The 13,774-nt window shown below is 45.2% G+C and overlaps 1 protein-coding gene across 2 annotated transcripts in view; it reads left to right on the forward strand.

The window, feature by feature from the left end:
* TMTC1 (transmembrane O-mannosyltransferase targeting cadherins 1) overlaps positions 1-13,774 on the forward strand; it is a 153,165-nt gene that overhangs the window by 102,591 nt on the left and 36,800 nt on the right. For both annotated transcript variants that reach the window (XM_048057941.2, XM_048057945.2), the window contains exons 10-11: positions 1,108-1,272; positions 9,493-9,606. In XM_048057941.2, coding sequence (XP_047913898.2) covers positions 1,108-1,272; positions 9,493-9,606 — 279 coding nt within the window. The remainder of the gene's footprint in view (positions 1-1,107; positions 1,273-9,492; positions 9,607-13,774) is intronic.

A 13,774-nucleotide genomic window follows, 5' to 3' on the forward strand; every position in this document is an offset into this window, starting at 1 on the left:
CAGTGGTTACGTGTGGAGGGGCAGGAAGGCCCAGGGGGCTGGCAGCTGGGGACCACGGGCGAGCAAGCTCTGCTAACCAGTTTCTGCTCAGGTTATCTTGTAGCAATCACATGTATCAAATGAAAAACCTCGTCATTGCTACTGCTCCCCTCGTTGTTGTTAATACCATTGTTTTCCAGGATTTTAATAAATTAAAAAAATACACAGCTGCAGTTTGAGGTTGAAGTGCAGTAGTTCGCTGCCCGGGAGCCGTGCGTGAATTCGTGGTCACTGGCTGTATCAGCTGAGAGCTGACCTGCAGTTACGCTGCTGTCAGCGTGAATCCCTGCCCGCGTTACCTGCCGTCAGCAAGCCTTTTGGAGCACACGGACGTGATGGGCATGGCTGGTGTCGGTACCAGGGTGGGAGAACCCAGCCCTCGCAGAGGCAGCGGGGTCACCCGGCGGTGTCCTCCCTTGTCCTTTACCAGACTGGGACCACATGCGGCTTGTGGGGGACCACAAAATATGAATGACCCCAGATCAGTTCCCATAAAGTCCTGGCATGGGGAGGGGGAGCAGCGAGCCGTAGGCAAGACCCCAGCATGGGCTCCTACCTCTTGAGGTGGCCCTTGACAGCCCTTCCTGCCGCAGCTTTGGGCAAAACCCTTGCTCCCCCTCCTCATTTTCACCATTTCCAGACCAGCATTAATAGCAACCACCAGTGGGGTCGTTCAGAGAATTCATTGTGCTGTAATGCTTTTCACTTGCAAACCGCTTTGGTAGCACTCAGTATTACTATTATTACATTATGCTTCCCTAGCTTTCTGTTCGGAAAAGCAGCTGCCTTCCGCAGAGTGGGGTAAGCTACCATTATGCCGTGTGGTATTATGTACACTGCTATACTTCTGGCATCTGGGTCTGTCATTTAGATTAATTGAGAAATTGTGTAGTGACTTGAGGAAAAACGCTGCTGAATTTGAGTTTGTTATCCTGGAAAACATAATTAGTCAAAGAAAACCCAAAACTTTAATCGTGTAATAAATGCAATACCGAATGGCCTTGTATCTAACCAGAGTAATGGAATATAACTGTACCTTTTCCATTTTTTCTTCTTTTTTTTTTCCAGTATGGGGTACTGCATCCTTTTTGTCCATGGTCTAAAGAAGCTGTCTACATGGTTAAATAAGTGGAGAATTACTGTTTTGACTCTCTTTGCTTTGCTGCTGCTGCTATTCTCTTGGAAGACCGTGAAACAGAATGAAATCTGGCTCTCAAGAGAGTCCCTTTTCAGGTATGAGCAACCATGTGAAAATACTTGTATTTTTGTATTGTTTCTAATAAGTTGTACTTGTTTGTTGCATGGAGTAAATAGTTTGCTTTAGCTCAAGGACTGGTCCTGCTATTAATGCATTGGTGTGAGTAATATTTTTATTTTAATGTATTGAAAAAAAAAACACAAAAAAACAGAACAAAACAAAACAAAAACTACCGTCATCTACTTTCTGTTTTCTGGCAACTGCAGAAACTGGTGTCAGCACTTTATATGTGTATGCACAAACTTTGGTTCTAGCAACAGCATTTTAAAGACACTCTGTTTTTAAATAACTTGAGTTCTGTAGATTTACCAAGAATGTAACGCTTTCTTTTTAAAGACAGCAGAATTTTGCTGCAACCCTACAAAACACCGTAGTAACACTATTGAATATATCGAATTTTCTTTAGCAATGTTTTTAACGACAAAAATGAAATGCAACAAAGTGCCAAGCTTAATGTACCATATTTCATTTTATTTGATTACTCTTTGCCAAACGGCTCTCTTTACAACCTCATTTATATATATTTTTTGCATTGAAACAGACTGTTTCATTTTGTGTTTTTTTTAGGAAATGTATTGCATTTGCCTCCAGCTGCTTTCAGCAGTTGTCTAATTGTGAGGTAATTGTAGAAACACAGGTGATTTGCACCCTGGTTGCTTAGCTTTATTTTCTAACTTATTGGCCAGAGCAAAGTTTAATTTACTCGGCACTGAAGAGTATGAAATTACTTTTTATGTGTGCTCTTCAGTCTTCAGGACACACTGTTGAAGTGGTTGGAGCTCTGTTAGTAGAAATTAAAAAAAAAGTAAAATCTGGAGCAGGGTTTTCTTCACTCCAGCATGATTCATTGTCCCTCTCCCTGAAGCGCTGTTTGCTGTTTAAACACCAGCAGCCATGGTGACCGGTCTGGGCTCTCGCAGCTCCGTGCTGAACGTGGTCCCAGTCCAAGCCGTTAGGCCTTGGTTCCAGTCTACCACGTGAGCGGTGGCCGCTCGCAGGGAAGGCGGGCAGCTTTCCGAGTTGGATGACTCTTGTTGAAAGGGGGGTGGGAAGATGGCGATTCCGTACGTCGCGTTTCAGGCATCGTCTGGTGTCACGTAGCGCACAATCGTGGTCACCTGGGTTTAAGAGAGGTGAAGTCAAACTGGAGGAGGAGAGGAGGCATCTCGTACTAGGGAGCACTCTTGGGATGGTACGGTGTGTCCAGGGGGTCTGTCACAGAAGAGAAAGCAAAAGTTTCGTCTGCCTAATTGGGTGCAAATAGACATGTCTATCCTGTATCCATTCAAAGCAGGGTGGCCTTCTGCAAGGCAGATCAAATTCAGAGACCGTGCCACCGCCTCGGTGCAGTACTGAGCCAGAGCTAATGCACCTTGCCCTGAGCTGGGGATTTGGTGGCTGGGGTCAAGCCGGCTTGCTCTTCAGCTCAGCTCTTTTGGGGATGATTCTAGGAGGGAGATCTGCCCTGGACTTTTGAGGAGAAGGCAAGAACGTAGGTGTGCTCCTGCTGGGTCACCTGGTACGGTGTCCTGCCTCTGAGAGCAATCAGCTGCAGATGTCTAGAAAAGCAGCGTAAGAACAGGAGCAGCAGCAGCAATGCTTCCTTCAGTCCTTTCCCAGCTTGCAGTAATCTCCAGTTATAGACTTCCTGAGTCAGGAGTCATATGCTTTTTCGTATTCAACAGCCACCGATAGACTTTTCTTCCATTAATGTCTCTGACTGCTTTTTCAAATCTATTTATAGTTTTGGCTTCCATAGCATCCTGTGCACTGGGCTCCATCGTTAAATTACACAGCGTGCACAAGAAGACTTCCCTTCTCTGAGCTGTGACCATTCTGATTATCTTGCTTGGTGTCCCCTAGTCCTGGTGTTTCGAGTGAGTAGGGAGTAACCCATCAGCTTGGTACTTTTCCTGTGCTTTTCATGCCTTTACAGCCCAGCCTCTCCCCTGTTCCCTCACACAGGGCTGCCTCTCTTTTGTGCTGGAGTCTGCTGGTTTTGAATTCTCTGTATGTAGGAGCTGCTCTGCTTCCATATCAGTGACTTCTAATCCATCTTGTCACTCGTTGCTGGATGCTTTCAAACTCTAACCTGTCCTTTTGAGAAGGAGACCAGAACCACGTACACCTTTCAGGAGACATCTGCAGCACAGTAGCATAGGGTTGTTTTCTGGTTGTTGCTGTCTACTCCTTTCCTATTAATTCCTAATCTTCCACTTATCTTTTCTGACCACTCTTAAGCACTGGCTGATATTTTAACAGCACTGTCCACGTGAACTCCAAGATACCTGTTGTGAGTGGAAATGTGTGATCTACAGACATCAGTCTGAACTTGTGCCTGTACCAGAACTGCATTGCATCTGCCACTTTTTTGTCCAGCCTTCAATCCTGTGAGATCCTTCTGCAAGATTTTCTAGTTCCCTTTAATTCCTGCAGCATGATTCATGTTGTTGTCATCAGCAAATGTGTTGCCTCCCTGTTTGCTCCCTTTTCCAGATCCTTTGTGAAAATGTGAAGCAGCTCAAGTGCCAGTGCATGTCTCCTGGAAACCCTGTTTGTAGTCTTCTCCAATTATGAAAACTGTTCACATACTCGTGCTCTTTACTCGCTGTCTTTCAAGTAGGCATTGATTCATTCACAAGAGGGCCTTTCCTCTTATTCCATGATGTCTTTAAGAAATTGGAAGTCTTTGGTGAGGGATTTTATCAAAAGCCTTTTTGAACACTTGGTGCGCAGCATTGGCATATGTGTTTGCAACCGACTAGGCTATATTTAGATTTTCATAAAAGCTTTCAGTGGCTTTAGTACCTTCTGCCTTTTGAGTCCATCAAAGAACAACAGATCCATCCCCCTAACTTCCTTCTGCAAAATGCAAGGTTAATTCTTCCCTGATGGATTAGTGCTATCCAGAAGTTTGCTAGGTCTAGTTTTATTACAATTTCTCCCAAATTACCTGAAGTGGAAATCACACTTGCTGGTCTGTTGCTCCCCATATCCTTTGGCTGGAGGCAGCTGACATCATGTTTGCCACCTCCCTCTTCTCTAGTGCTGAGGCTCATTTAAATGATAGGTTGCATACTGCAGCTAATAGCAGCTTCACATTTGATTTCCTTTGGATACATACTGGCAGGCCCTATGGATTTGTAAGTGTTCTTGGGGTTGATTTGTTCTAAAGCTTCTTTTAGTGCCACTTTAGTCTGAGACAGTGCTTTGGACTTGCCCCTGTAATGAAGTTCACTTTTCCTGTAGTGAGCTTTTCTGCTGTGGCCTTTTCGTCTTCAAGCATTACTTTTAGACCTCCATTGTATATTGGCCTCGGGGGATCTTTGGCAGGTTTCCTTTATCTGATGTATCTCATTATTAGCTTTGATGTTTTTAGCAAGTTTTTTCTTAAATTTCTTCTGGTCTTTCTTCCAGCTCTTTTGGATTTTTTTTTTTAATTTCTTGTAGCCTTCTTTATTATGTTATTTAACCATGTTGGCCTTCTGTTGTCTTTTTAAGATCTCCTTTGAAAAGTGTTATTCATCTATTGAGAGTCTATAATATGGTAGGATGGGAAGGAACTACAAAAGAAGAACAGTATAGCAAGAAGATAATTTCATTCCAAGAGTGGGAGATCTTGTCTTTGGGGCAGAAGGAGGAGGCTGTATGTAGGATGAGGTGGAGAGGAGGAAAGGAGGGAGAAGTGGATGGAGGTATGTGCAACAGCAATAAATTAGAAATAACAGAGAAGGAAGAGGAGATAAGGAACAATAAAGCAGTATGAGAGAAAATAATAAGGAAACAGCAAATCTATAGATGGGGGAAAGGAAACATAAATCACCCTGCTTGGTCATTTCTCTGTGTGTGTGTGTTTAAGAAGTGTGTGCTGAGAGGATCCTTATTCACATTTTTAGTTTTCCATTCTTCTTCTTTTACTTACTGCTTTAATTAATTACTGATTTTTCCCTCCTAGTTTTTCCTCTTCACTTCTACTTTCAATTCCTCCGTTTGCTTAAATGTGTTTGTTCAGTGTCGATCTGTCTCAGTTTCCTTGGTTCTGTTACACATGCTTTTTCTACACTTTTTTTTGTCCCCAGAAGATGTAGATATATTAAACATGTTACCAGTTTTGTGATTTGAACCCCTTCTTGTCCCATTCTCAAGGCTTACCGTGCTTTGACATGATGCTGCCACTGTGTCAGCACCATCACCCTCTCTGCTAGTGGGCTGCCACAACTCTCAGTCTCCAGTGTGGGGTCCAAGTTTGCTAGATGCAGAAATCCCTTCGGGTCCTGGCTCCCTCAAGTGTGGGAGAGGATGAGGAAATGATGCATCTACACAAGCATGCATGCAAGGGCATGTGTGCAAGGACTAAACGAGAAGCAAATGAACCACAAGTATAAAAAGTGGCCAAATATATAGATACAGCCGTTTGAGGCAAATTATTCAAACAGATATCTAGAAGCTCCAAGCAGTTTGTCTGACTGTATTGGCAGGTGGGCAAGGAGAACTTGTTTGTTAAATACTTAAGGAATTGCCCTGTGGAGTGAATGTGCAAGCCAGGAGGTCAGGCTCCAACTGCAGTCAGCATTAATGCCTCAAGTCAGGGCAAGGGAGGTGTGGGCTGTAGGCTAACCTCTGCATCCGCTGTACCGACCTTTTCAGGGTTTGTGAAGCTGCCACGTTTCCTATTGCTCCTGGAAAGCGTTTGCGTGCACAGCCCACGTTTGTGACAGCGTCTGGAAGTGCAGTTGTAGCCAGCAAAGGAACTGTATAAGAGTGGCTCTTTCTTAGTCAGCAGTTCGCCCTCCCCAAGACAGGTCTGCTGACTTCAGTTATGTGCAAAAAAACCCCAAACAAATAAACAAAAAAACAACAAGCAGACAAAACCAAAAAGAAACAGGAAAAAACCAACAACAATCAGACAAACAACTCCAAAGGCGACATCTACTGCTGTGTGCTTTTGTTAATTTTGAAAGCCAGCTCAGCTGAGAAGGACAACTCCCATCGCATTTTGTGCATCTTCTATAGAACCGTTTGAAGAGTCCAACGCTGGCATCTGTGAAAATCAATGCAAGGGTAGGAGGCCAGGGAAGGCAGTTGTTTGTGTCATCCTGAGAACAGCTTGCTGTAGAGACCCTTTGTTGGTGATAATGACTCCCAAAGCAGAGGAGATCTCATCGGTCTCCCAGGGCTCCTCCTGATGCAGGAGAGGCCAAATTTCCTTGCAAACCGAGCACTTTTCACATGGAAATCACAGCAAATCAATGAACTCTCTGCCCTGCACAGAGCCACTTTGCAGAGTAGGACAGGCACCGAGGAAAACAATAGAGAGGATCACAGGAGACTTTCTCCAGCTCAAGTGGGATTTGGGTGAGGACAGCGTCTGAGGTTAGAAATGCCAATGGTATTTGGTTTCTCTACATTAGGACTAACAGGCTTTCTCCTTTCCATGGGGAGGAAGTGTTACGTAAAGCGGTTTGCCTATTGTTTATTTTCCATTTATATCACTTACTGCTGTCGTGGAAGTCAGGAGGGAAGGAAATCCTCCTGAGAAGTGACGTTGGATTTCAGTGGACTTCTTTCTGGCTGGCTGGAGAGCGGTGTCCTAGGTTTTCAGAAGGGCACATTTGTGCTGGGCTGGGGAGGAGGGAAATAGGAGCATTTGGAAAACCGAGCTGGAAAAATAGATTGAAATTGTGAGAGGCTGGAGGCTTGCGGAAAGCAGAAATGGAAAGCCATTGTATTCTGCTTTGTTATTTATACTCCACCCTTTCCCTCTTGGCTTTCTTTATGGACATTATTGTTTCCTCTGTCAATGAGCAAACAGTGTTCTCAGCTGGTTGACAATCAATTAGCAGAAGTGTTTGCCTAAACTCTCCAAAAAAATCCACTCCACGTCCAGCGCGGTGTTTGCTACTGCTGCTGACAGTTCAGGGATGCCAAGCGGTTAGCCTCAGTCAGTGCTGTGTGTATTTGCAAAGCCAGACACCCCCCTTCTCGCCCATGCAAGGAGAATAAATAGGTCAGGGAGCGTGAGTGGTGTGGTGCAGAAGAGAGCATCGTAAAACCTCGAGCCCGAACTGGTTTCCGTCTTTCCTTTGTCACCCCCACCCCCAGCAGAAGCACACAGATGAAAGAGCTTTATTAGTGACGTTTTAATAAATGGGACCAGCAGGATTAATAATAAATTCTATTTAAAGGGAAACAGCCCAGAATTAAAATATTTAAACATATGCATCTTCGTGTTAGAACTGTATCTCATTAGGACTGCAGTACTTGTGCATATGTAATATACTTCTCACCATTAACTCAGTGTGCTCTGGTGCAGCAGGGGCTCTGTCAGAGCTAACAACTCATGGCACATAGCTCTGAGATAGTAACAGTTTTGAGTCCCTGTCTGCGCCTCTGCCTGTAACACTGTCACTGATGTAATGCAAACCTTTCTGTATAAGAATTAATATTCCAGTAATGCCCAGAGGTTGTAAGTGTGTAGTTAATAGCTCCCAAGGCCAATGGAAATTAACACAGCCATAGCAGTCACACATTACTTGCTGCTAGTGCAGTATATCTTTGTGAAAACTAATATAGAAAATCATTCTCTTAAGAATAGCATCAATTAACTGATTTAATTCAGCGATTAGTCACAAAATGTCTTATTCCTGTAGTGCTCCCAGTAAGTAATTTGGAAGTACCTGATGATTAGGAAGCCAACTGCAAGGTGTATTTTTGATTTCTGCAGGCAGACCGTGGCTGTGTTGTACCGAACTCTGCAAGGCAGCCGTGGGCGAAGCTTTGGAAGCTCTCACAAGCAGGCATTAGCAATGCTTGATACCACTGGCTGCAGATAACCAAAAAGACGTCGTATTTGCCACTAAGACTGACTCTCCAGTGCCATTTTAAAGTGAAATCCCCCACAAAGGGTTTTTTGGCATCTGTGGGTACATTCTCATCAATGTAGAGGCTGTGTGCGACCTCATCTTTTTGTGGTTAACTCCATTGCCCGTCATAGTTAAACAGCAGAGACACACAAGGCAGAGCAAAAAGGCCTGGGAATGTCCTAATCCCTGCGCTTCCTACTTGCGGTAGGAGGCTCAGGCCTGATGGGAGGAAAAAAGACAGCAGCTGGCAGGAATCTGCTTGTGAGCAAGGAGCAGTGCTATTTCTGCTTTTACGTGAACAGATTAATCCATCTTTATTTCCCATTACCTCAGAGAGTTCCTATTTATGTGCTGGAAAGGATTCCCCTGTTAAACAGAGTTCTGACTTCTCTGGGTTCTTGCAGGGGAAATATTTCCATGGTGTACGTGCTCCTGTGATTTCTTTCTATCTATAACCTTGAAACAGCATTTCCTCTGGCTGTGCAAGGTGTACCTTGTTTACTGTGCTCTCAGTTAAGTAAATAAGCATATGCTTGCTCTTCTCCTTTTGTCTTTGTGCTCTCATTATTAATTCCAAACGTTCAGTCCAAGCTGCATGGCAAGGAAGACGAAGGGGAGGGATGGGTCGGCTGTGCCGCCACATGTACACAGTCACATAACACGAGAGCGTGCGACTTGCCAGCTAAGGGCAAGAGCCCCATTAGCCCTCACCTCCTGGTGGTGCTCTGCTCAGTGCTATACCACGTATCTGTGCTAGCTGGGTGCTCAGAGTATGCTGTGCATCCCCTCTAGTGGCTGATGTGTATGGAAAACGTACCTTCCGTCTGGGACCTCCAGCTGACAGATTGAGATCAAGGTTTTCATAAGGCGCTTCATGACAGCCAAGCTTAAGCAGGGCTGGAGATGAGTGAGCCTGTTACAGCTATATTATAGAAAGTACTGCTTACTTTCCCTCCAAATATTAGGCTTTTTAGAGTCTTTCAGTGTAATAAATTATATTTTGAAACACCACAGTACCTGGCCACAGGGTGCGTTGTCATGTTGGTGCTAGAGATGCCCATGGTGGCCAAGGCCAGGTTGGGTGAATTGCTGCCACATATTTATGTCCAGTGGGGGCGTGTGGTGTGCCAGTGCACTGCACAGTTTGCATGTGTGGACCAAGCTTGGGATTGTAAAATGAATTGTGCTTGTGGGGGTACAGGAGGTAACAAGGGACTCGCAATATGACCAAACTTTCCTTAAAGAAGGAGCAATGAGAAAAAAGTAGACCTCAGGGTATACCTGGTATAACCTGGCCAGCTAACGCCATCCTGCTTCTGTTCCTCTCTGCAGCTCAGGAGTGAAGACTCTGCCCCACAACGCCAAGGTGCACTACAACTATGCCAATTTTCTGAAAGACCAGGGCCGTAATGTTGAAGCGATCTACCACTACAAAACTGCTCTCAAGTAAGTTCCCTGAAGCCCTGGCTATGCTCAGGCTGTGCGGTGCAGCCCGCTGGCAGCGCATCCCTTCCCTGCAAGGTTTGCCTGCTCCTCGCCCCCCATTTCCTTCCCTGGAGGCAGCTCAGCTTTCGGAGGTTGGGAAGGTTCCTTGGCTCAGTGTTTGTGTCTCGTTAAAGGAAGGAGCCTGGCTTCCCTCCAGCTCCGCGTGCGCCCGTGTGTGTTTGTGTGTACACTTCAATATATGAGATATAAATGTTACCATAGCTACACATTGAGCAATGAGGTGTCATTTACTTGGCTGAATGTATGCTGGTAAGCAGGAGGTAGTTGTCATAAATGCATTTTCGGATTCCTGGGCCATTTATCTTAGTAAATTGTTAATGGTGCACGCCTGGAAAATGCCTGTGCTGTAGCCATCTGAAGTAGAGCAATAATAATAGTACTTACTACTTGTATTGAGGCTCCTGTCCACAGAGCTTTGCAACAACACTAAACTAATTGATGCTGACAATGCTCCTGTGCAGTAACAGGGTAAATATCATTACCATAGTTCTGCAAAGGGGGAAGCTGAAGCAGGAAGGTGAACTGCCTGGCCCATAGACACATGGTAAATCTGGGCCAAGGGCAGGGCCATAATATGTGACTGCTCCTGGCCCAGGCTGAGCACGTGGTAGGTCCTGGGATGGAGGGGGGTGGTAAGGGAAAGCAAGTATGGAAGGTGCAGATAACACCATCAGGAAAAAAGGGCACGTGTGGAAAGGGCAGACAAAGTTAGGAGTGGCTCTGGCAGCAAGAACAGAGCTCAGCACAAAAGGGCATGTCAAGAGGTCCAAGAAATATTCTTTCCTGACGTGTGGGAGGAAACTCCAGAAATTACATCTGTGTTTTGTCGTCTTGCCAGTTGACGGCAGAGTTACACCAAATGCTCTCCAAGGGCTCCTAACCAACCCAGGTGAGCTGCGAGGACAGGATGTCATTGCCACTGAGGTCTGTGTGAAACTAGGTAAAGGTGATTTTTAGATTTTTGGGTAGCATCCTGTTCTCTTTTACCATGCTGGGGATTTAGGAAGTCATTTAGAAAAACTTCCATCCTATTTTTTAATGTTTCCAGGAATGGAAAATTCAGCACAACCATCAATAAATTGTACTGAAGGTTAATTACCCTGTCTGTTGAAAATGTCCTCCTTTATTTTTAGTCTGATTTGTTTAACGTTGTTTCCAGTCATTGGGTTTGTTTACATCTTTAAATGCCACACTGATCAGCTCCTCCCTTAATCTGCTGCTTGATACAATAAATGGATGTAGCTGCTGGCACTTTCTGTTATGCAAGTTTTTGCAGTCATCAAGTCATCCCTGTAGCCCTTCTCCAAGCTTTCTCTAAGTTACCAGAAAGGGCCATTGGAAGTTAAAAAGAAGAGAGACTAACAAATATTTTCCAAACCCTGCAGCGAACTTGCTAGTATGGAGAGTAACTTAACAGCTTTCTGTTCCTACCGGCATCGCCCCTGCTTGTGGAAATGGGAGTTGCTGACAAAAGATTTTGTTCTTCTCTAACTCAGCAGCACCCATTTATTATAATTACAATGCTGTCTGCTGCTCTGCAGTATTTCAATTATGAAAGAGTCTGTTTTGAGAACTGACTGCAAACATGTCCTCAACTTCATTAGATAGCACAGTTTGCGCTGATCGTATTGTTTACACAGCATCCGAAGCCCAGTCGGGGCTTGGAGCCACACAGAAGCTCTGGCCCAGGTACTCCGTGTCTCGGTCCTTGCTAGTGTTCTGGTTGCTTCGGTAACTTCAGGGTTAGTTGGCACTTCCCAAAAGCCATCCCCTGTCCCCCCTACCTTGCATGTTCGCTATCAGACCTAGCAAGGCCTGCAGTGCAAGCCAGAAGCCTGTCCTGCTGGCTCCGTAACTGGGGAGCTGCACAGCTTGGTCCCACCACCTCATCTTTCTGCATTTGTTATTTGCTTACTCCCTCTCCCCAGCCCCATCACTGGGTGGTTGAGGCTGTGTAACATGCAATAAAATAGTGTAATTAAAGAGTGTAGTACGTTTTCCTGTGGAGCATTACGTTCCATGTTTTCCCTTCAGACATACCCCTTCTGAAATGTCTGGGGGTTGTGTGTAGGCCTTACTGAGTCTGCTGGGCCTTACCGAGTCATGCATGATGGCTGTGCTGAAGCAGTGGAGAAGGGGATGGATGTGGGACAGGCCACATGGTGGTGGATACCCTAAAGGGCTTTCGCAGATAAGACCAGATTTCATGCCCAAGCTATTCTATGCATCCTCACAGACTCCAGCTTTGCAATTGCCCTGACTGTAGACCAATTGCTCTACAATTAAAAAGAAGGAACTTGGTAGCTGTACTGTCCTTAACAGATTTTATGATTCTGAATACTTTTGGCCACTGGCCTGACCTGAAAATGGAAGAATAGCTGGGAAGCTGAAGCAGCGCTCAGGCCATGAATTTCTTCATCAGTGATCAGCAGCTTGGGCACTACCACCGCCAGCTTCTCGGACATTCCTCCAGGCACCCCTCACCAGGTGTCTGCTCTTTGGGGGAATCTGAATGGATCCACACTCCCAGGTGATGGAAAATACAGCCCAGTCAAGAGGCTTAGCAGTGTGGCAGCAGCACCGTCAGAAGGATGGGAGATCAAAATATCATGTCTGCCTAGCGTGGTGAGAAGCAGTGGGCAGATCGATAGGGAAATTAATAAGGAAATGGAATCAATAGGGAAGCAGACTACTGCCACCCGGCAGCTTCTGGGAGGTAGGGGAGGGAGAGCAGCATCGCCCATAGTCTGAGGCACGTGGCTCATTAATCATTCCAGCTCGCTCCTAAAGCTCGTGCCAAATTGCAGTGTAGGTTTGCTTGATCTCTGGTGAGTGAGTTTAACTGTTTGCTAAACAAAAGTGATCCTGTCAGTATGTGCTTGGCTGTTTTAACTGCTTGCAATTACCATTCCACCAACGTAATAATGCGTTTCCACTTGCTGCTTCTCTGCCAGAAGTGTCAATTGCCATGTCGCTGTGCAGTGAAGTGGCCTAATGCTCCCGTCATGTGGGCAGGTGATGTTGTAGCTGTAGCTGTGTGAAAAGACATTGAAGCGCACATAACATAGGGAAATAACAGCATTTGGGACTAAATACCGGGAAACTTGATCCCCGGTGCTTTAATCACTTGCTCCCATTTCTGCCTTCAAAGGCATTTTGCAAGCAGGATCCTCTGCTGTCACATGTTGGTGTATCTCTATTAACTTAGGATAAATGGTGGGGCAGAAGAACGTACTTGCTCTGAAAGTCAAACTGCAGGGCGTATTTCCAAGGCAAACTCTGCAATTGATCCCTTCAGCCCCCTCTTGATACACTCTTGGTGTTTGAGACTCATTGCAGATGGCCACTCAAAAGGCAGTGGCGCGGCCAGTGATGCAACGTCTTGACGTAGCCAGGTTTAGGTAATTAGTGCAATGCAATTATGCTGCCCAAGAGCGGGGGCAATGAAAACTGAAATGATACACCAAAACAGAGAACAGCATTATCATTTGAGAATGAAAAGAAAAACAAAACAGTTTTGTGTATGCAGGAAAAGTTCCTTGTGTACGTCAGGTTCATGAAAGGCAAATGGAAGCACAGCCTTTGGAACTGCAAAATGAGTTATCCATAAAGCAGATTTTACCAACAGCTGGCATTCTGCAATTGGAGCAATGTTTTATAAGGCTCTTAGCGTTTACCTTCATTAAACCAATAAAAACACACTGCTGGGTTAGACTGCTTTGGTGGTTTGCCTGGCATATGGCGGTGACCCCAGGAGATGCTTGATATTTTTCTGCAAAAAGCAGAGGCCAGAAATACTCTGTCTGAGACAGAGTTGACCATGGCTGCTCTGAAAGCTAGCCTGAAAATTCTTGCTGCTGCTTCAGCTGCACATTCGCTGCTGTTGCTAGGAATTTCAGAGACCTCCTGTTGCTGGTGATCAAATAGAGCAAGTTTTATCTGAAATAAAACTTGTCTTGCCACTCTCATGTTTGCAAGTGAGAATGCAAGGTCGTGCAACTTCACACAAGTATGAAGAATATCTGTGATGTGCTAATGAAGATATTTTTGCTGTTGTTGATGGTTACCAAGCTCTTGTCCTGCTTCTTCCCCGACCTCATTTACTTGA

Source organism: Anser cygnoides, chromosome 1, assembly GCF_040182565.1.
Source record: "Anser cygnoides isolate HZ-2024a breed goose chromosome 1, Taihu_goose_T2T_genome, whole genome shotgun sequence".
Classification (NCBI taxonomy): Eukaryota; Metazoa; Chordata; class Aves; order Anseriformes; family Anatidae; genus Anser; species Anser cygnoides.